The sequence below is a fragment of the Pleurodeles waltl genome, chromosome 4_1, assembly GCF_031143425.1.
Source record: "Pleurodeles waltl isolate 20211129_DDA chromosome 4_1, aPleWal1.hap1.20221129, whole genome shotgun sequence".
Taxonomy (NCBI): Eukaryota; Metazoa; Chordata; class Amphibia; order Caudata; family Salamandridae; genus Pleurodeles; species Pleurodeles waltl.
Window position 1 is genome coordinate 999,247,795 of NC_090442.1, and position 24,579 is coordinate 999,272,373.

Sequence of the window (24,579 nt, forward strand, 5' to 3'; positions counted from 1 at the left end):
ATATATTTCCAAATGTATTTAGTATTGTTCTATAGCACTGATGCAGAATAATAGAAATATACAATAGACATTACAGCTAGTGTGTAGCATCTTTCAGCAGGAGAGACCAGTAGGTGGGCGTGGCCATCCCAATAATAGGATTTTGCTTGTTCATCAAGGAATGCTTCACTTATTCGGAACCACTAATCACTAGCAATGTTCCAGTCTGACACAAAAACATTGTCCGCAACATATCCTTCACCTCTATGGGCTATTCAAGTAGTCTCAGGAGCTGAAAACCAGCATAAAATCATTTAAAATGATTCCTCATTAATTAATGAATGTGCGTGATTTAACAGTTGCAAAACACCACCAAGCTTCTTTCCCTGATGGGGTATGGTGGTCATTAGTGGATGCTCAGAGATACATTCAGGACTCAAAACCAGCACCTGCTTGGTAACTAGGAAATTGGCACGAATACGCTATGTTGTCAAACTCCTAACATAAACACAAGATACACAATTTACATCGGGCACATTATGACAAAGACAAGGATTTTATTATGATTTGGCATTCCGAAAAGAACCACATAAATACAAACAAATTAAACAGAAACAGCTATCAATAAAAAATAATACAAATTACTGAAAAGGACATAAACCCTACAGCCATGCATTACAGTAAAGGCCCAAAAGCAAATAAAATGCATGTAAAGTGCAAATGCAAGAAATTAATTCAAAGAACAGTGCTAGTCCTAACAACACAATAAACTATTCATCTTAATACAGTAACAAGCTAGATACTAAAGTTCATTATGAAAAAATACTAATGAAGAACGGGGCCTAACTTGATACATAACATATAAAAATGCTGATTCAAGAAGCGCATATGTAAACATTTAAAAAATATTTTAAAGTTTTTAGTGCAATCTATTTCAGTGCAAGGGGCAAATGAGCACTGAAGAGCTTCTGCCACTGAATTTATACTATAATTTAAGAACAATGGTCTTAACACTTGACAACATAGTGTATAAAGTAAAGGACACAAAAATAACACATGATTTAAATATTGGACAGAACTCAGGCAAAGATCACAAAGCCTCTCCTCCCTGGGTGTACCTTACCAAGCACCAGTAACAACTCGAAGGGGGAGCAAATTCAACCTTAATAATACAATTGTTCTACACACACCATGAGGAAGATTGCATACCACATAAGGTTGAGGATTTTTATAAGTGCTCCTCTCCACAATGATATTGTTCTGTGCAAGCTGAGCACAAAGCATAATGTCCCTTTTCCGACTCACTGCGTAAATAGACTTTTTAATCAAATATTTTAACAGAAACTTAGGCAGAGATGCCATATCATTTTGACCAATATCAACCATATCCAGAGCTTTTGATCAATTTGAAAAAACACACACTTTTTTCCTTTAGATTATAAAATATTTCATGTTTCAAGGCCGCACACATAGAACCTGAATCACTATTCAGTAAATTGTTCCTCCACCTCAAACTAACTGCCATAACAAACACCGTTGTAGAAAGGAGACCAAACTCAAGCCGGAGGGTGGAAGGGGCAGCCAGATTAATTAAGTTACACATTTGTTGCTAAATATGCCCTTCTTCCTTCTCAAAGAAAGACCAATACTGCTCTTCCAGTACCCCACAAGCAAATCCAAAAGAAGGCGGTATTTCAATCTTATAGACTGCAAGCCCATGGGCAAAGTGTCTCTGCCACACCACTTATACAGTCTACCAATAGCAGAATTCAGTGGAAATGCCTTACTGCTACACTGACTTGTATGATCATTACTTAAACAATTACTTCAAAAAAGTCTGCCCAGGTATGGATAAAAATTCACCATTTCCAGCCTCTCATTTCCCAAGATCCAAAAAAGACCTTTCCTGACTCTGCATCCACGGATCCAACTTTACTCTTTGAGATGTTTGTTTTCAGAAAATGTTCATCAGCAAAATTTCCTAATGCTGGAAGAGTCCTCTGCAATCCTATTGGGGTTAAATTGAACATAACAACGTTGTCAGCATAAAGTAAACAACTGACATTCATTGATCCCAATTTAGGCGAATCACCTTTCACTTGTCCGACTCTACTAGGTAAATCATGTATGTAGAGAGAAAAAAGAAGGGGTGCCAATAGGCAACACAAAAGGATGATGGACGGAGTGCTGAACAATGCAAACACTCACCCCCAGTCACAGATCTGGGTTTAATCCATCGTTCTTTTGCTCACCATGCCATCCCCAGTTTGGACCCAGCCATATGCAAATCAGTCTTGACCCCGTTCCTTATGGGAACAGGGCAGCCCGAAATGCCAAGCCAGGTCCTCCCTGGACCGGAAACGAGCATCCTGGGATCGGTTTCAGGGTTTCACCCTTCATCAGCCCGGCTAGCTTGAATCCAGTGGCACAGTGAGCAAGGGACCCACGTCTGGGCATACCCTTCCCAATTAGGGCAACTTTAGCAACCCAAAAGGATGATGGACGGAGTGCTGAACAATGCAAACACTCACCCCCAGTCACAGATCTGGGTTTAATCCATTGTTCTTTTGCTCACCATGCCACCCCAGTTTGGACCCAGTCATATGCAAATCAGTCTTGATAGGCACCCTTGCTTCAAACGGTTATGTGTTTCCACTTTACTAGATAACCGTGATTTCCTCCCATCAGGACCTGAGTCCAGGTGGAAGAGTACAAGGCAATAATTAGCCAAAGGAGGTGGGACGGAATCCCCAATACAGACAACTTCCTCCACAGCATCCCACGGTCAACCCTATTGAATGCTGTGGAGAAATTGATGAAGGCAGAATATATAGGCATACCATTCCCCACTGGATATTTTCAATCAATGTTTGGAGAACCGTGATGTTATGTAGGGTGCCACAGTTCTTATGAAAACCAGCCAGTTCAGGCGGAATGAGGTTATTTCCAAAGGCCCATTCTTGAAGGCGAAGAAGACTACTTTTAGCAAACAGTTTCCCAATCGCATCCAACAGCGCAATCTGCTTATAACTGGCAGGGAAGGTTTTGGGACCTTTTGTATATATTAGTACAACAATACTTCCTTCCAAGAGGACAGAATAATCACAGTCCGCATGCAAAATTGAAACAGAGGGCATACAAATAGAGCCCAGGCAGGCATTTATTGCTTAATGCATATTGGGGGCTCCTCTGGGCCCATTGCCCCTGAGGACATTGCACCCTTAATCATGCAGTCTATCTCCAAGCACGAGGGCGGACAAATGCATTCAAAGAATCAGCTTCAGCGATCCATTTCAGGCGAACATCACTACTAGAATTAGCGGCATATAACTGCGAAACATACTGAGTACACTCCACGTCAGAGATGGGAATAGACAGCCTTTACTCTGGAGTCACAGTATTGGTCTATTAAAGTCTAATATTTCCGTGAGTCACAAGAATAAGCAGCTTCTCTCAAATTAATCCAATTCTGATCTTCCTCCTTCCTGCGTTCAGACATCTTCAATCTAGTTCTTACATGCTAACTGATTTCCCTTTGCCTTAATACTGTTAGTGATTTAAACTGTAACCTTACCAAGGAATTAGTTCACAATTCTGCTTTCTTACATCCCAAGGGATGGTCACTAATGGCTTGGCACTAATACTACCAGCTTTACTCCCAAAGGAACAAAATAAAGACAACTGATTTTTAAACCAAGGGATTGGATTATCAGATAAAGAGTTAGACAAGCCTAAACTCACTGTTTTTATACAAGAGGGCAGTTTCTGAGTATTATTGCTAGACCAAAGGTACACCCATTTGTTTTATTAAAAACTACAGTACCCAAGAATCAGACACCTTGAACTCTAAATCTATGTATACCGAAAGAATACCATGATGACTAAGGTCCGTCCTCAATACCTCAAACTGGGTACAGGCTCTAAACATTTAATAGGATACCACCATATGATCAACTAATGAATGCCCACAAGAAGGAAAAATGGTGAAGGAAGCATGAGAATCCTTAGAAAATCTGCCATTTAGGGTCACAAACTCATTAGATCTTAAGCTCTCTAAGAAGCATACACTCCTCTATCTAGTATAATTCTTCAAGGGAAAATAGTATCAGGGACATACCAGCAGGATTCGAGATTTTAGTATTAAAATCCCTGCAACAATGATCAAAGAGCAATCTTCAGAAACACTGATATTATGTGTGAAAGAAAACAGAGAAGTAACTAAGGCATCATAAGACTCCCCAGTGGAATATACATGTTTATCAGTAAAAGGGCTGTGTGCAGTCCATCTGGCGTTTTGGGCAGGGCTAACTTTAAACAGAGGCATAATTTCAACGGATGAACAAACACCATGGGATTCCAATTTATGTTGCTTCTCAATAAAATGCCTATACCTCCACTAGCATGTCCTTTTGCTGATGGTCTTGCTGCACAGGCATAAACAAAATATTTCTCACACTTAAAATCATCACATCTCCAAGTTTCCTGCAAGCAAACCATTAACAGACTAAGACGTGGTTATAAAATTGAATTTAGAATTAGTTTGACCCAGGCCCGCCATATTCCAGAAAAGCAATTTACCCAACCGGCTACCTCTATAACATGGGAAAATTTGTATTGGGTTTTGCAGCAATCAACACACCTGCTACCCAGCCCCAGGGTGCTAATTCTTCACCTATCCTAATCTCCCTGGCACACAATTCCTCATAACCCACAATATTTATCACTCTCCGTCCAGTATCCCTTCCAATGGAGATTACCATATTCCTCAATTTTACACCCCTCCCACCTCGATCTCGCTCCAGAGGGACCCCCTGAAGATCCAAACTTGGGATTTCTAAGTTAGGGCCAACAATAATTTTTAACGGAAAAACATCAATGCCACTTTTCCGCATTACCCAAGATCAGCATTACGACTATCCCGGAGCAGAATGTAACTGTAGGACTTGCAGAGAAGCTAGGGGATCCAGGTACACAATATCACTACTATTTACCAGGCTTAATGCCTCAATTTCCTGTAAGAGATGCAAAATGAAGCTTCTGTTCAAAGGGCCCAGTTCACTATCAAACAGGGAAACAAAATGCAAAGTATTAGAAACAGTATTAGAAGTATTACCAGAATCATAGCTCTCCTCATAATTACTGTTATCTTGATCCAGCCCACCGAAATAGGCAGCTGTACCGAAGGGGAAAAGGGGGGAGCCTCGCCATTAAGAGTTCCACCTGACCTAGGAGCAACATGGGGGATCGCACCCCGACCTAGCAGGACTGTCACCTTGAAAACCAGTCAGCCCAACCCAATATAGAACAGGTGAGTGGGTACACAACCCCTAACCGAGGCACAAACCCCACCAGCCTATTGTTGCCTGCTTCCGCACCCCATACCAGAAAACCGCTGCCTAACGCTTACCCACATAGTCCTTAAGGGGGACTTATGTTGACCGTAATATCCACAGCCATAGCGAGCTGCTGATAAACCTCCCCCTCACTCTACTCCACTCCACAACACTGTGAGTGTGGGGGGAAGGGTGAACAAGGCAGCAGACCCCAAATTACTCATCGGTAATATCGGAGATGGTGGCAAAACAGTTTAATTTAAGCTCCTGACAAAGCTTATTCAGGCATATTGAAGAAAAAGTGACAATGGGTGGTTAAAGGGGAGTCCAATGATGGCTCAAGTACTGCCCAGTTGATTACACAAAGTCACTCAAGTAAGGGCTCGAGTAGGCGACAGTGGGAAGCAGTGGGAGGCAGGCACCAGTAGGGAGGTGCAACCCTGGCCAGAAAAGGAAAAATAGAGTCAGGAGTATTTGAATACGGCATATACAGATACAGGTATAGTAGGGAGGCCTGCCCTGGAGCAAGCTGCACCGGACTAATGCCGGCCGATTTCGCACCACTCGGTGGAACCTGCAGCATTAAGCCTTCTAACTCATGAACACCCTGAATACTCCACACACTCCTAGGCTGCCCTGACCTGTCCCGCCTCACCCCACACTTGCTGAGGCTTGGTGCAGTCTCTCTGCCTGAGATACACCCAGCACTCACAACGACCGGTCTCTCCTCTCCGAAGGCGAGCGGGCACAACACTGGAAAAACACAGCACAGAGGCATGGTATCCACACTGGAAAAACAACTGCCAGGGGCTACTGCCACATCCTTGTCTCCGGCGGCCCATTCTCCTCTGGCCCCCTCACTCCTCGCAGCAGCCAGGCCTCCTCCGGCCCTTGCCACTTGCCTGCTCCTTGCCACTACTCCTTGCTTCTGGGGGGCGTGTGACGTGAGCTGAAGTCTCAGGGTGCTGATGAGGAGGAACTGCAGTGGCATAGTATGAACAATTCTGTTGTGCTCATTATGTAATAAATGCCACTTACTCTTTGATTCAAACAAAGGCATGGGGAAACTTTGATTCAGGATGGCGTCCACACTGCTGTGCCCATTTTTGATGAGAATCTGTCCCCTGGAGAATCACAATTTATAAGACTCCATACCCACATAGGTCCCTTTGAGATCTCTAGCTTTCTTATAACAAGTGTTATATGCTGCTACACAGAGATCATGCATTAAAGAAAATATTATTGTTTTTAGATACCCCCACAACAACCCAGTACACATCTGTACCAGTAGGGTGATGAGTCAGAGGTATTCAGCCCCTCTTTGTTCTCCCGTATGCCACTCTCTTTCCCCGGGCCTATGGCTAACTAGCATATTCCTTTTGTCTATGGTTGGCTATGGTTAGGGAGGAGTACAGAACAGTTCATCACTCCAGTTGGATTCAGAATGCAGGTTAGTAGTTTCTGACATACTTAGACTAAACAAATACAGCATCCTCACAAAACATAAACCCAGCCTCATATACATCCAGTTAACCACCACTCACCCTCAAATTACCAACCACACACTCCAACTTATACTCATTAATGCATGCTTTGTAGTACTTCGTGCTCCTGTGCAGGCCTCACCACAAGCCTGATGCACTCTTAATCACAGAAACGTGGCTCACTTTCACATCCTCACACATCATGGCGTTCCTTGTTCCCATAAGCTACATCATTTAGTGTCCTGGCCTTGCTATCATTAATGTGTTTACCTGGGCCTGCACCCTAGGCAACAAAGCAAAACCCATCTCAGTAGAGCTCCTCAGATGGCACTTCCCATTCCACAACTAAGTCTGCCACCTTCAACCTTATCTCCAAACACCCAGTCAAAACAAGGATGTCATAGGCAAATTTTAGACCTAATCTCCTCATCCACCTAGAAAGTCCACACCACCTTCTTTATTAACTTGAATTTGCCAGACAACTCAAGCATGAAAAACACAAGAGACAACCTCATCAACCTTATTGATACACTCAGTATGATACAGCCTGACACTCACCCAACATACTCTAAAGCTCAAATCCCCAACCTCTTCTTCTCATGATCATTAACAAACCAAAGCAAACCTCCTATACCCATGGACTAGACTGACCACCTTGACACCCACATCACCCTTCTCAGTATCCAAGTAACAAACTGAAGTCAACACAAAATGAACAACAAACCTTCCAATGCTTCAAAGATTTTGTCATCAACAACCTAAGCCTCAGACCCATCTCTTGCCTTGCTGGTGTCCACAAAAGCCTTACACAAGTGACCTCTATCCTCACAACCCGCAAACAACTCATTACATGAGCCAAAGCCAAGTACTATGCCAACACCATCAATAAAGCTGCCACAACACTTTTCAAGACAATGAACCTCTGCATCTAGTCTCTACCAGACCCTTCACTCCCACACTCCACTGATAAGTACAATGCCAACAATATCTCCTTCAGTAAAAAAAAACAGAAGATCTAACAGCACACTGACAACACCAGGCCTGCTACTACTCTTGACACTAACTCTCGGAACTGCATCCCACTATGGTAATCCTTCAAAATCCTGTCTCTCACAATCTTCATTGAAATCTTAATTTCCCTCAAAACCATGTGCTATGAAGATAGTATCTTGCCTTTGTCCTTCATAGAAGCCCTCTATAAAGAAGCTGTCTCACTCCAAATGACATTGTCAATGCTTCCTTCACTCATGGCATCTTGTCAGAAGCTTTCAAGACATGCCAGATTCTTTCTGAAAAAAAACACACTAGACCGTAATTGCCTTGCCAACTACCACCAATTGTTCAGTTACCCTTCATTAACAAGATCCTGGAAAAGGTAGCCTAGGCATCACTTCAAAGTTACATCAGTATCAATCATCTCCAGTGGAAATGCCAATCTTTCATCAGATCACAGCAGCTACAATATAAATCAGAGACACAAAAGTGACACCTGCTTCCTGCTATTGTTGGATTTCTCAGCTGCCTTCAACACTGTTGATCATCCCACCTTCCTCCATAACCAGAAGTCTGAAACTGACGCCACCAACAATGTCCTTCATTACGTTTCCTCCTACCTATCCAATCTACTGCATTACATTCAAAGAAGATTCAAACCATGCGTGGAGTCTACAGGCAAACATGCATGTGTCCTTCTAAATGTATTCACTTATCCACCAACTTGTTATACTGATAAGTCCGAGAGGTTTGTGCTCCTAGTCATCCTTCCCACGAATAACATGCTCACCTACATTCTGTATGCATGCTCCTTGATTCAAATCCTCTTATATTTTTATCCTTTCTATACCCAGTGCATTTTCCCTTTCCAGATAGTTTCCTGTCTCATCCTTCTCTCATCTTCTTCTGTCTGTCTAACAGTTCTTCAGTTTAGTCACCATTAAACACCTCCATCTTCTCTTTCAGCCTTGATGCTGTGCACCATCTTTTACCCAGCCTTCTAATATGTCTCCTTTGCGTATGGGTACTGCACCCCAGCCCCAACAACCAGCTACTATTCTGTTAAGGCTCTCTTCCTCCACTTGTTTCCTTTCACTTGCCCATACTACAATGATTTCTTCCCCCTACCTGTTCATCATATTTCTCCTCCTTGCTTTCATTTTACCCCTTTCATAGGTGGCAGAATTTGCCACTTGCTGCTGGTCCCGTTGGCTTTACCTTTTCTACTTAGTCCATCTCAGAGCACTAAAGGTGAGCCTTCCTTCTAAATCTGTACTAGTTTTGATAGGTTTCCTGAGCACACATCAAATAACAAATTACTTACATACCGTCCCTCTTGTTTTGATTTTCAGTTTCTATATATGATTGTTGCACTGAAGTTTGAGGTTCAATTGAGGTATTAAACTCAAAGATGTCTTTATTTTGCTTGAGAACTTAAGCCAACATCTTTGGTGGTTCATCCTGAAAATAATGACTACAATCTGCGAGCTAGTAAGAAAGTTAAGTTAAAGTGGGCACTGTGGACCAAGAAGCAGAAATTACATTGGAACGAAAGGCACCATCAGTAGAAAATGAGAAGTCAACACCACCTATATTTTGGGAGATCACTCTACGCCATAGAAGGCTTTGGTGTTATGGGAGATATGACAATTTCTGAGGCTGCATTAAACGTTTTTGTCACAGTAGGTAATAATGAGACCTTTAATGCTCCCACTTATGTCACTAAATTTGCCTTATGACATTCTGGCATTAAGCCTTGGATTTTGTGGTAGGCTAGACATTCTCTTCTTTAAAAGAGATATCAGAGCTGAAGAATCCTTGGCTTGTTGAAAACCACATCTTTCTTCTAAGTCCATTTAGTTCGATGGGTTGAATGCATTATATTGGCTTGGCTCATGGTAGCCTCAAGAAAATTCAGTAAACCACCATGACAGATAAGGGTTGTGGGAAAGAAAACTGTAATCACATCTGATTGCATCAATAGAAACTGTATGTATTAGTGAAAGAACATTATAAAACAATAAAATGGTGGAAGGAATAAAAAATAATGGCTAGCTAAAAAACACTCATGCTTTCTGTGCTTCTTAACATTCTTGAAGGCCTGCTAGAAAGGCCAATTTTCCATAAATCTTCTCTGAAAGGTGGATAACGATGATTAAAAATATGCTCTGTGGCTCAGAGTTTTATGGGCTCTGTGTTGTTACAGTGATATTTTGGTTTCATGGCAAGTGATGTGCCTAGGCTAAAGAAGCATTTGTTTTATAATAGTGCAGCAACTCAGCATGCTCCTGCTACGCCAAGGTTTTCTTTATAAATCAAATTTTCCTATTAAAAACTATTTTTTTAATGGAAAATTTAGATTCTTGGGTCTCTCCTCAGTCTAACAGCCTTGTATAGAGTTGGGCATATGTAAGACATCCTCCAAAAAATGGCAGATGTCCCATGCTCTGTAATAGGAAGGAATTGATGTCAATGGCACTATCAATATTGGTGACAGACATCTTTCACCTTTAGGCAGATGACCATTCAAATAAGGCTCTAAGTGTTTAGTTTAGAACATAAAGAGTCCATCCTGCATATCAAAGCTATTGAGCTTGTGGTATCTTAAGTGTATTTTGGTTTCAGTGCCATAAAACACAGACACCAGTTTGTTGCTGCTAAGGTGGATATTTTGTCACAAGTTTGAGGGGATGGTTTTAATATTATACATGTCAAGTGCCAGCAAGACTTTTATAATGGGCTGTTACATTTCATACATTCAGAGCAAACGGGCACATAGATATATGCTGATCAAACTTTTCACAATGGTGCAATATTACTTTAATTATAGTAATGTCCCACTATCATCTGTGGCGGATACACTGGTGTCATCTTGTACATCTACAAAAAAGTTATGATCTGACGAAATAAATGCAAACTTATGGTTTCAAAAAATAGGGCACTGTAAAAATAACAATTCTCCACAATTCTTAAATTTATCAATACTCAATTATTTGTTACCTTCCTTGTCATGACTATTCTCACTTCTCCGGATTCTACAATAAAAAAACTTTCAGCCCCATCACCCTGTAAAGAAAAAGGAGATGGAAAAGTCAGTATACTATCAAGTCTTTTATCTTGCCTTTTATCTTCACTGCCAAACAGTCCCTTGTATAAATATGCATAAGTTGAACCACTCCCCCACACCACTTTCTCTCCAAGAACCCAGTACATGCCATGTGGTCCTGATTCACAAGTTATGATTTGCTGGGCAAAAAAGTGACATATTCAGTGTCAAGATCAGAATCTTTGGAATTTTATGAGCAAAAACGGCACTACAACTGGCATAAATGCATCAGGGAGAGAACGTCCACCATTTTACATACAAGAAAGACATTGGGAATATTTGCGCCTAGGGATTTGGAGGAAGATACTCATTTGAACTGTTGGCACACAAAGTCAGAGCTCTGTGGATATTCATATACATTGGCAATTGCATTTTCCACATTACATGCAGATCTTAAGGAATTTATAAATATATATTCAACAGGGTCCATATCTACAGATGATACTTTTCAAGAGTATTCCTGGAAACCTATGACCGCTGCAGGCTTCCAGCACGACTCCTGGAAAGGTTTAGTGAACTACTACTTACTTCCTTTCTATTTCTTTTGCCACGGGGAAAATATTTTTTCCTTTGGAGAACCCTTGCCCTCTACCAATTTTGGGGGGGTTTCCGTGCCTTCTCCCACCCTAGGTATGCATATACTACTGCTCTTGAACAGAATACATTGCTAGCTTTTTCGAAGGTGGAAGTATGTTGATGCGCAGGTTCCATATTCCTCTCAGTCATTGGTGGCTTGTCCAACTGTGGACAAATTTCATGTGTAGCGGTAGAGGAAACAGGGCTATGCCATGAAATCTAAAAACACAGGTACATCTACAAAAAACATAATGAAAAACCTGCAGCTTTTAAATGTACTCATTTTATGTGAATCAGCTCCAAGAAATCACTTGCTAGGGTCTATACTGGTTACCACATTCCTTATACGCTAATTTCATATCCCATTAGTTAAAACGTTGTTAAGCCTTAGCCAGTCTCAATGAAGTGCCATATTAGAGAATGTATACCTATATATGTCAAATTTGACATTGACTGAATTAGCTGCTTGAAAATGGTTTGTGGATATGATAAACAATGATGCATAATTCTAGTGGATTTAGGCATGATAGAAGCTCTCCTGTAACACAACAACTGCTGCCTCAAGGTAGACCATTTATTTTAATAAACCATGTTTATGAAATGCTTCATATATAGGAAGGCACAATGCAAATGCTGGATTCACAAGAACACAGGACACAGCATGTGCCCCTAAAACTCAATATTATCAATGTAATATCGATTTTACTTTTGAATTGCTACTAGAGCAAAGCTGCCCTTTATTTATGGTGAGTTAGCTTAAGCAGCCATGCCAATATATGGCTCCAGATACTAAATCACTGTGCCTTCACCTCTACCGGATGTGTTTTTTAAACTTTGAAACATCCTCTTCCAAGGAAGACCACTTTTTCAATTTGATGGCCAGGCCCCGCAAAAGCTTCTGAACATGCATGCCACAAACCAAGATTCTAAACTCTTCTGCTCATCTCTTCTCTCCCGAAGGTATAGCCATGGATATCATCAGCAGGCTGCCAACCCAAATTAGATAACAACGAATATCATGAAACATGTATAACCTCATGTCGACCCTTTTGTTGCTTGCAGTTTCCAGTAAGCACAAGTTCTCTAATGAAGATCCAGTGTTTCAAGTTCTTTAATTCCTCACTGAAGAACAAAACATGTGGTATTACAACCAAGAGGAGAATGAGGTTTAATGGGTTCTTACTTTGATCAACATGTAACAGTCCAACAAATGAAAACTGTGGAATGATTTGCCAATAATATGATAAACAAACTAAGAGAATATGAGAAAATTGGGTGGACTTATGAAGAGAACAGAAAACTGTATTTTTAATGAACTGCTGTATCAGAGCTGACTTCCTAGAGATCATTTAACAAGGTAATTTGCAGAGCTGGTGGAAGGACTCACCAGTAGATTGGTGAATTTGTTTTTATTTTTGGAGTTTTCAGCCTTACACTCTCTATCTGAGTGCCATTACTATGGGAAGGAATACATCACCCAACAAATACAGATATCATGGGGTGAAGTATTTACTTTCTAAGGTATTACATCCCCATTCCTAGAACTGGTCCTTGGAATGTTGGACAATGTGGCATTATCATCATTTTTACCAGTCACAAATTACAAAAGTTTTGGAATGTTGGAGTGTTCCCCACACACAATTTCCCTATTTGTGCAGGGGAATAATGGTCCGGGAACTAACACCTCAGCTTTGATTTTGTATTGTCTGTCACCATTTGATAATGCTTCCCTTGAACTCTCAGGAGAAAATCTAAGAGAGCAAGTTTCACTGTTCTCAATTCCAGCAGATTTATGCCAAGAGAAATACCTGGTGAAAGCTTTGTGCAGTTATATGGAAGTTTTTGAGGTGAGCTCCCCTGCCCAATGCATTAGAAGCAACTGTGTTTGGAGGCCATCTGGTGTTAATGGCTTGCACAGAAAATTTTTGAGTTGGCAAGCTCACCAACTGAGATCAATCTGAAATGTAGAAGGTATAAACAATATATTTTTCAGTTGGCCAGCCATAGAACTGATTTCATTGCATATGGAGGATCCACTGCAGCATATATTCTCTGATTAGAAGGAGGCCCAAGAAAGGCACTATCAGCTGCAAAAGGCACCACATTCTGACTTCTGAGAAAACAAGTAAATGGATGAACTTCTGGATATTCCTTAGCATTTACATCTTTAGAAACACGAAGCCCCTTTTCATGTACCGCAGAGAAGCTATCCACTTGAGAGATCCTGAATAGGAGTGAGGCAAGATATCTGCTTGATTATCGAAAATCCTAGATTGTGAAGAACGGACACCATCTTTTTCAAGTGCTGCAACAGCAAAGCCAGACACCTTGTTTCACAAGCCAGCCACCAAAATAAGGGTAAGGTGGAACCCCATGAAAGGCTGCCTCCACTGTTAGTTCTTAGGTGAAGACTCAGTGAGCTGATGAAAGGCAAGATGGCAGAACCAAAAACTGGTAAATGGTTACAAATCGTGGCTGCTGCTGTTACATTTCCTCATTGAAATATAGAAAAAAGGCATCCTAGAGCTACAAAGATTTCATTGAATCCTGTTCCTGGATAGCTAGAAGCTCTTGCTGCAGAGAAACAATTCCGAACTTTTCTGTACTTAGAAATCGGTTGAGGAAACATGGATTGCTAATAGGTCTTAACCCTCTCTCTTTTTGGAGGCAAAGGAAATACCTTGACTAAATGTATTTTTCTGTGACCTATTGCGTGGTGATTTGCTCAGAAATACTGAATGACCTGGCTCAGAAATACTGAACGACCTGGTTGTGTGAGGCGTTCACAAGACCAGGACCAATGATAGAAAGGGAAGGACAGGTTTGGACTGGTTGTCCAGCAACTGATTCAAATGTTATGTGAAATGGTGATGCACACAACTAAAGTAGAGATTGATGTGGGAGACCACTCATATGAGGATTCCCTTAGTCCACAAAGATTCTGGACCCATGCAACAATCACACTGTAATGCTTAAGAAAGTGCTCCAACATGTGGCTGATTGGGAGGAAAAAAGCCTTTTCAAGGTTTGAGTTCAGATGGTCCTTTTGAAATTAAGCTGGAGGATTTCAAGCAGCTCCCAGAAACCAAACATGAAGCTGGTTCCTGAGGTTGAGGACTAGAATCAAATCTACTGCCTACTTCATCGCTGATGAGTTAGTGATCCTTAAGCAGCAACAAAAAAGCAGGATATAGTCATCAACTACTACGGAATGTGGAACATACCCTATTACTACAGTATATAATTTGACTTACTTTATTCTACAAGTCATGACCACCCTTTGTGTTCGCCTAAATTACTGTGAAGTTCCAACTGGTGCATTACTTCTTTCATTATTGTTAAGGTCTCCATATATTCTTTATGCTAACTATGTTCCTGGCTAACTATGTTCCCTGGTCTCTATTGCTGGTGGGTCATCTCCGTCTCATCACACCCTCTATTCCATTTAATGTCTCCCTATGTTCTTGTTCTTTAACGGGTGTTCGATTCCACCCACTGTGATGTTGTTGCAGCACTTGAAGTGGACTTAAATGTGTTTTTGTTATTATTCAATCCTATCTGTTTAATTGTACGGGCTGGTGATTTTAACATCCAAAGATGCAATCTCCAGGCAAGATGGGTGTGTGGTTTTACAAAGTGGTTGGGGGAGGGAGCCCCACAGTTCCAACATAGTGCGTATGGAAAGGCTTTAAACACTTTGATTGACAAATACGATCTTCTGTTGTTGGAAGACCGCAACACTTCATCCAATACACAGACTTATACTTTTGTGAGTAGAGATGCACATTCCACAGTTTATCATTTTTTAATTATCTCTACTGCTAGCATCTAGTCCATAATACTGAGGTAAAACAGACTACTGTAAGTTACCACAATCCAGTTGTGTTACCTATGGCCATAAATGCTGCCTGCCCTACAGTCCCTAATTGTGTAACTAATCTTGTTACAGTTAGGCCGAATGGAGTTTTCATTAGATGGTTTTGGGTTGATCCCAAGTTTGTAATGCGCTTATTGCTGAGGTTGCTAGTTACGAATGTCAACAAGTTTGATCTCTGCTTAGATCTTGATGTGGATAATGTTGGTTTGGTCCATGACTTTGAGCTGATTACTAGGGCTCTTAACATCCTTTTGTCCTGTTAACGCAGGGGCCCCCAATAGACATGGCTGGTTTAATCATGCATGTACGCAGGCTGCCAAGAAGTTTAGAGACGCTTTCCACTGCACCAGAGGGACTATCTAGTCATCATATCCCTATAGAAGCAATACAATGAAGTTTTAGGTTCTAGGAAAAAGGAGTTAGGGGGAGAAGCCTGGGCAAACTTGGTCCAGGCAGCTGAGACCAAGGATGATATATTGTTCTGGAATACGGTAAATGCCCCGATTTTGAAAAATGATACAATTCCTAAATTATCCTTACATGTTCCCTGTCAAGCCTGGGTCGATCATTCTGAAAGGGTTTTTGACCCCTCAGCTCATATTGTATTGACACATATCCACGCTGCCATATATGAGGCAAAATTGAGTATTATCTCTAAGAGTGGTAGGGCCGTAGACTTTACCTTGGACGAGGTCCTCAAAGCACTTTAAGAATGTGCCAGAGCTAAAAGCTCCCGGACCTGATGGGGTCTCACTTGATGCTTTTAAAGATATGTGTGAGCTATGGGGACCTATTTTGACTCCAGTTTTTAATGCAGTGACAATGGACATAATACTATGTGGGCTAACTCCATTATTGTCTCCATTTTTTAAGAAGGGGGACAGATCTGACCCACAGTATTATTATCCCATTCCCCTACTGGATCCGTTTGTGATACTTCTGGGTTGTCCAGCAGAGACTGGAAGATTGGGCTAATGACAACTCCATCCGGAGGGGTTCAAGAAGGGTCTGGGGACGGTGGAACAGTGTGTAAATTATTAACTTCTCATTGGGAAGTATGCTAAGCCACTATTGCTTTATTTGTGTCTTGCTGACCTTAGCAGCGCGTTTGATTTCATGGACCACTCAATTCCGTGGCATATTCTGCTTTCATTTGGGGCTCGCGATAAATATAGTCTGTCTGCTTTCCCAGCTGTGTAAGAATCTTTCAGCAAAGGTACAATATTGTCCCAACCAGGAATGCTCCTCTTCTTTTAAAATTAGATGAGGCATGAGACAGGGGTGTATACTGGCCCCTTTTTTATTGTCACTTTATATAAATGGGTTTCATGATGCTCTTCGGTCCTTGCAGGCTGATGTTCCAATTGTCGCTGATGGCCCTGTCCCTGTTTTCCTGTACGCAGACGACACCGGTCTAATGTCTAGGACAGCAATTGCCTACAGTGTTTAATGGACACTTTTGCTAGTTTTATGGAAACCAGGAAATTAAAAACCAATAAATCAAAAACATTTAGCATGCTCAGTGGCAAAACTGCCCAAAAGGCTAGGACCTTTTTCATTGGTACACCAATTGTAAAGGTCATTTTTTTCTGCTGTCTGGGCATCCTTTTCTCTAGCAATGGTTTATTGGCCCAACATTTTCGGAATGTACGCCTCAACATGAACATGAACAGAGTATGTGAGGGTGTGTTCAGGTTTTCCCCTTAACTCAGATGTTGCCCTGCCAGGTAGATGATTACCATCTATAAAGCACTATCAACCACTTTGTTTGGTGGGTGGGGAGTTTACACCTAGCAGTCCTTTGCAGGTGGAAGAAAATGCCTTTTTAAGGTGCCTACTGTGCACTTCCTCTACTATTGTTCATATTGAAGTAGGGTTAACCCACCTAGAAGATCTGTTGTTACTCAAACCTATCCTACTGTGGCATTCAATATGGGCCAGACCAAGACAGAATTTTTGAAGGCAATTAATCAGGATTGTTTAACGCTAGACAATGCTTTTAGCAATCTGTGGCTCTTCTACATCAATGGTACGCTTACGTTTGTGTTTGGTTTCACGGGACCCCTCAAGAATTCTTGAGCCCCAGAAGTCCGAGGTTGAAGCTATCTTTTTGGGTGTGAGAGTGGAAAAGAGAGCACTTGTTGACAGTAGGAAATCCACAATTATTATGTTGTATGGTCTTCCCGAGTGATTTCAAATGTACTTGTCTCTACTGACGAATACCCAACACCATTTTGTTTTAACATGTTTGCGGTTGGGTACTGTTTGCCACTTTATTACTTACCCTTTTATCAACCAGGGATATCGAGCACTGTTCAGTTCCCTTGTGATGGTACCTCGAAACAGAACACTCAGCACTTTTTGCTTTTCTGTATATTTATCCCGATCTAATGAAGCACTTTCTGAAACCAACTTTAATTACAAACAACATTAAGGATCATAATACTGCAATGCTTTTTTTGTGTACTTTGGAAGCCCCCACAATATGTTTTAGTGTTGTCTTTTACATTTGGGAAGCAATACATCTTAAGAAAATTCTCCTTTTTTAATTGCAGTACTGTCTTATTTTTGACTAATGCTTCGTTTTGAAAGAATATTTTATGTTTTTAGCCTGAATTTTATGAAGTATTGCATTAATCTTTGTTCTTTTATGATCTATGGTGATAGTACAAAGTAAAGATGTGAATCGAATCGACCTCTCCTAATAAGTATAGATGGATAATTTTTATTAATCATACACTGATGATATTCAAGAACTAGTTAGACTAGGCATGGATAAACGACACGCAAAGTAGCACTTTCACTGCTGTACTGAGGCCACACACATCTGAATGAACATTATTTGGCTAAATCCATAATGGCAATACGCAAATGTTGTTATAGGGATATTAATAAATATCAAAATTTGATTTTCTGCCTTTAATTTTAATATGATATAAATAGTTTGGGGATGCACTAATTTTTTTAATGGTATCAACTTATGTTTACTTACTACACTATTATATTCAAAGTGTGCTTTGCAAGGATAACTGTGATCTTGGCTATACTAGTGATTCTGAGATAAATCTGAAAAATAATTCAGGTCATTTGCCCTAGAGAAGAACAGAGCCATCCCTCTATTCAATAGGGGACATGTCATTTTATAATGTATACTTCTGTACAATGCAAATCTATATTATATTTATGCCATTTTACACCATCCACATGTATTGACACTCATTGAAGGACATAGTCGCAGATGTAGCTGTCCATGAGCAGCGACATGGGAGAGAGTTACAGAGATAATAAAAGACAGCCTTTTAAACAAGCATTTACAATGCAATGGGTCTTGCGTTTGCTCGAGTTAGAGCTATTAGCGTTGTAAATTCCTATCTGGAATTTTCTTGCCGCATAAATTGAAAATGAAAAGTAAAACAGCTGACATAAGCGAGCCAATTCAAAGCGCCATGGCCGCCAGGAGCGTGAGCGCGAAGGAGAGGCACAAAAGGAAAAAGAAGTTCGGTTGCAGTCAAACGTATAGGCAATTGTGCAATTATCCATGTTACAGAGTCGCTGGCCAAGGCGGTAACAAAACTGCCCCAAGGAGGGACAAACGTAAATCATTTTACCAATGATAACAAAGGAATTTTGAAAGGCAAGCTCACGAACGAGTGAAAGTGATGGGTGTGAAGTGGGCGTGGTTAAAAGCCCACAGATAGATTACAACACATCAGATCGCTTGCACGCTTGACATAAAAATGAGGAGTCTGTTTTAGAAGGAGATTGATCACATTAGCGTTCACTGTTCCACAAGGAAGATGATTTTTTTTAAACATTCTGCAGTGGGCTGTTGTTCAAAGGGCAATACTGTAGCAGTGTAAAGAAGTATGTATACATTTACCTGCTCTAACAATTTTTCCAATAGGTACAGGGAATAAAGAGGCATTAGCTGGTGTTCCTTGGTCCACTGGGCTACTATGGTGCAGAGAGTATAGTGTGGTAAGTCAGACTTGCGATATAATAGGCAGCAAGTATTGCCCCCCAGGATCAGACTAGAACAAAATAGTCCCGGCACCAAAATAAAAGTGCCCCACATTAGCGAATCAGAGAGCTAAAAAAGTGTCCCCCATTTGCAAATCAGACAGTTTTGAAAGACACATTATATGAGTATTTTGCATGGTATGGGAGACTGCAAGCATTTGTGTTTGCTGCGGACAATGTCTGTGGTACTATCTGGGAAATCAACAGTAAAAACTGCTAAATCGGACCATAAAACAGACCCACAAACTGCTAAAAAAACAGCCTACAAAATGATCAATCAGACCAACCCACTGGGCACTGCCTGATTGACCTACAGGCTAGTCTGGCCAAGTTGTCCCATGCTCTCTGCTATGGGGGCCTTCCCGGCCCATATATCACCTTCCCACAACGCAGAGGTTCTGAGCTGCAAAAAAACTCACACTATGTGTGTTAGACTTGGCATCCTTGGTGTGGTATCCCCTAACTTTTTGCCTCTGTTTCCAGGTTGCTGATGTGTGCTGGACTCTGTTTTTGTTACTCTGGGCACTTTAACACTGCTATACAGTGCTAAAGTGCAAGTGATCCTATGTAAAATGTATGTGTAATTGGCTTTCCATGATTGCCATATTTGATTTACTAGTAAGTCCCTAGTACAGGGCACTAGAGGTGCCCAGGGCCTGTAAATCAAATGCTACTAGTGGGCCTCCAGCACTGGTTGTGCCACCCACATTAGTAGCTTTATAAACATGGCTTAGACCTGCCACTGCAGTGTCTGAGAGTGCAGTTTTAACTGCCAATTCGACTTGGCAAGTGTACCCACTTGCCAGGTCTAAACCTTCCCTTGTCTTACATGTAAGACACCACTAATTAGGCCCTAGGTAGCCCCATGGGCAGGATGCAGTGTATTTTTAAGGAAGGACATATACTAATGTGTTTTATATGTCCTGACAGTGAAATACTACCAAATTCGGTTGCACGGCCTATCTCTCTCATAGGTTAACACGGGGGCTGCCTTTAAATATGATTAAATCGTAGATTCCCTTCAGAAGCAGATGGACATGTGGAGTTTGGGGTCTCTGAACTCAAGATTTCAAAATGCTTCTTTTAGTAAAATTGGTTTTGAGATTGTGTGTTTGAAAATGCCACTTTTAGAAAGTAGGCCCTTTCTTACTTAAACCATTCTGTGGATTCCCTGTCTGGATTAGTTTGACAGTTGGGCTGTTTGCACCTCTCTCTAGACAGTGACACAAAGAGAGCTGGGGTGTAGCTTGCATATCCTTATGAGCCATATGTGCTAGGAGTGGGGGAGGAGTGGGCACTCACAACTGAAAGAGCTGTGCCTGCCCTCACACAATGCGGTCTCCAACCACCTGGTATGTGTCTGGGACCTAGCCTGGGCAAGACAGGACCTCACAAACAAGAGAGACTTTCCTTTGAAGTAGGCCTACTTCAAAGGCAGAAAAGGGGATATGAAGTGCACCCAAAACCCCTGAAAGTTAGATCACTTCTGGAATCAAGAGGAACCTCTGCCAAGCAGAATAGCTGAAGAGCTGAGGAGAAGTGCTGCCCTGCCTGTGACTGTGCTTTGTGGAGCTATCCTGCAGTTGCTCCTTCTGCCTGTGAAAGGGGACAAAGACTGGACTTTGTTGTGCATTCCTGCTTGTGAAGAAACTCCAAGGGCTTGAAATGAGCTTGCCTCCTGTTGTCGAAGACTCAGGACCATCAAAGACTTCCCCTGCCAGCACCTGGACTCTCTGCTGAGTCTCCTGCCCTGCCAAGTGGTGCTCTATCCAGTTCCTGGGCCCTTGAAAGGTGAACTTGGCAGACAAAGACTGAAAATCCACACACAGACCGTCGTGCGGGGAAATTTTCAATGCAACTTCCGTGACACAGCTGATAAATGACACGCCGCCGGTTTCGTGGCTGGAAACAACGCTCCACCTGCATCACGGCTGGAAGATCGACGCAACGGGGCTGGAGAAACAACACGCAACACCCGCTAATGGAGGCTGATAACGACGCAAACCCCACGCAGCGCGGTTTTGTGATACAGCGCAACCGGATTTTAACGCAACATCGCTGGGTGCGGAAAAACAACGCAAAGCCTGCTTGGACCCAAGGTGCCTGTCCGGATCGACGCATCGCTCTCTTGCGGGAGAGGAGAAACGTCGCACGCCGACCCGACCAGAGAAGGAACAATGCGTGGTCTCGCTTGCAAGTGAGAAATCGATGCATCGCTGGCCTTTTACGATGCACACTCGCACCTACTGTGTGTACTTTTGTACGCTAACAACGTTCTGTTTTCTAATGTATTTATGACTCTTATTTTTTGAAATGTCATAACTTGACTTGTGTTTATGTTGGATTTTTGTCGTTTTGGTCTTGTTTTGTTTAGATACATATTCCCTATTTTTCTAAACCTGTGTTGTGTCATTTTGTAGTGTTTTCACTGAATTACTGTGCGTGTTGGTACTAATACTTTACACATTGCTTCTGAAGTTAAGCCTGTCTGCTCGTGCCAAGCTACCAAAGGGGTGAGCGGGGGATAACTGAGGGTGATTCTCCTTTACCCTGACTAGAGTGAGGGTCCTTTCTTCGACAGGGGGCAACCTGACTGCCAACTGAAGACCCTATTTCTAACACTGTGCATCCAACACCAGCACAAGGAACTCTTTACATACTCTCCTAGATTTATGTCACCCCTATTCTTCCCTTCCCTTTAAATCAGGATGCCACCTGCACTGACAAGCCAGTCAGCCCAGAGAGCGGGAGCTCTGGTTCAGTAACCGACACTCCAACTAACATTAAAATCCCTGATATAGATCAATATTTGAGTTTTGAAATCCATATAATCATTTGTTCCCAAATGTATGCCTTTTATATTTAACTCAACTAGACCTATATGTTGGTGATCAATTGCTTATACTAGCGATAAGGAGATACTAATTTATGTTGCATTCATGTATGTATTCCTATATGTTATATGTATTATGAGGTCTGCGTGCTTTTAAAGTAAGCATTACTAATGGTGGTACCATATATATCAAGAACTGCACTCAAAATAAATTCCTACGAAGCTGGATTAACTTCAATCTCAAGTGGAGGTCCGAAGAATGGAAAAGCCTTGTGGAAGACTGCTGAAGTTGGTTTCCCATTAGCACTCATCGTTGCTGGGGCAAAGGCTTACTACACCACTGAGTATATATCAAACAGTGAAATAACTGAGTGATTAATGATTTTCAGAATTCGAATGTTTAGACATTTTTACATTTCTATTCTTCGGGCAAAAACATGAATTAAGAGAAATGAACTGGAATACCACTTGCGCTGTCCTACACTAACAGTTCAAGCATGAATAGGATCCTAACAAAGTGTGCTAAAAAGTACATAATTTCAATAGACATTTTCTATCCTTCATGTGTGGGTTTTAATACATTGTCAAAATACTTTCCGTGCTACTTCTATATAAAGCAAAAAAAAGTAATCCAACTTCACCTGGGCAATAATTTGTTCTCCATCCGTGTAAGATTTGGTTCCTATTACATCCACCACTTTCATACGTTCTGACAACTGATGAAAAAACAACAGAGTTATATTTTTGAATATTAATAGTGATCACAGAATCATTGCTAAGTGGAGATTCATGTGTTCATAGTAAAATACCTAATTGAAAAAAATGCTTAAAATACTAGAGAGGAAAGTGTTCTCTCAAAGAAACATCTAGGAAAATATTTTTATAATAATAGACAGTTTTGGTATGCAAAATCGTTGATGGGCGGTGGAAAGGGTGACACACGGATTAGGACAGGGAGACACCAACACTGCTGAATGGAAGAAGCATGGGTACTTAAGTAGGAAAAACAGACACTATGGTGCAGTGACACGGACAATGGGATAGAGTTACAGAGACATCGGGAGAGGATGACAGAAACCTGAAAAGAATGAGGAAAGAGATTCACTCACAAGGTGACCAGGAGACACAGGGAAGGGATGTGGTGTACGCAGGAACATACAGAAGAGAGACAGGAACACCAATGGGGTAAACCACTTCTGAATGCGAATTAACACAATCCAGTCTTCAGCACCAAACAGTGAAAAATATTGGCAGACTACTCGTTAAATACCACTTACCAATAACAGTAAGACAAATCCAGGACTGAAGTTGGATGTTAGGTCACAATTTCATTACAGTGTTTAGCACCTTTTATTTTATTTGATTGTGAGGACGTATACAGTGCTATCCTATTGGAGGTCGAAATAGCACTGGACATAGCAGCAAGTTATGTAACTAATATGTAGGAATGCAGCAGCATGCACATACATTTTTTATGTGAACTATGGACAGTAAGTGAGTAAAAATAAAGAGGAGATCCGACATAAGAAAACAATGAGGTGAGGTGGGAGAGGAAAATAAATCGGTCTAGAATGATTAAATGACTGTGAAGAGGAGGGATTTGAGATATGACTTGCGTTACACCTGAGACAGCGCAAGACTCTGGTTCAAGTACAGGCTGCTCTCTAGTCTTAGGGCCTGATTTAGATTTTGGCAGACGGGTTACTCCGTCACAAACGTGCTGGATATCCTGTCTGCCCTTACGATCGCCATAGGCTATTATAAGAACATAATACATCGGACGGGGTAGCTGTCACGTTTGTCACTGAGTAACCCCCTTCGCCAAACTCGAAATCAGGCCCTAAGTCTATATGCATAGAAAACATGCAGGTGCATGTGTTGTTTGTCAGTATTTTGGCTTCCCCCGCCGGCCAGGGAGGTTCTGCGGTTAGTATGCCTCTGGACATAATGGGGCTTATTAAACAAACTACATTTAGTGGCTTGTAAAGTAGTAGTATAGTAGTTCAATTCACATACTAAGCAATGCTGTTATCAAACTTACAGCCAAAGACTCTACTATTTCTTTCTGTGTGGAGATTTGTGCCACGGTGGTGGAGGTATGAGCACACACAAGCATACATTTTAGCAATAAATGTGGGAAGGACAAGAAGAGTGGCATAAAAGTAGGCAATATTGACTACTAAATGGGAGAGGTTTACAGAAATTTAAGGAGGGGTTTAGAAAGAGGTATGCGAATAAAAATGACACACCCATAAAAGACTATTCCTAGTCACAAACTACATTTCGAAAATTGCTAAACCCATAAAGGGGTCAAATCGGTAATAAATGCATTCCAGCCCAGCCTTGGACTAATTCAAGAACAATACATGGCCACCCAC

General features: G+C 41.4%; 1 protein-coding gene across 2 annotated transcripts in view; it reads right to left on the minus strand.

Moving 5' to 3' along the window:
* PRKAR2B (protein kinase cAMP-dependent type II regulatory subunit beta) overlaps positions 1–24,579 on the minus strand; it is a 511,441-nt gene that overhangs the window by 26,542 nt on the left and 460,320 nt on the right. For both annotated transcript variants that reach the window (XM_069229843.1, XM_069229844.1), the window contains exons 8-9: positions 22,843–22,917; positions 10,790–10,855 (exon numbers count right to left, since the gene is read on the minus strand). In XM_069229843.1, coding sequence (XP_069085944.1) covers positions 10,790–10,855; positions 22,843–22,917 — 141 coding nt within the window. The remainder of the gene's footprint in view (positions 1–10,789; positions 10,856–22,842; positions 22,918–24,579) is intronic.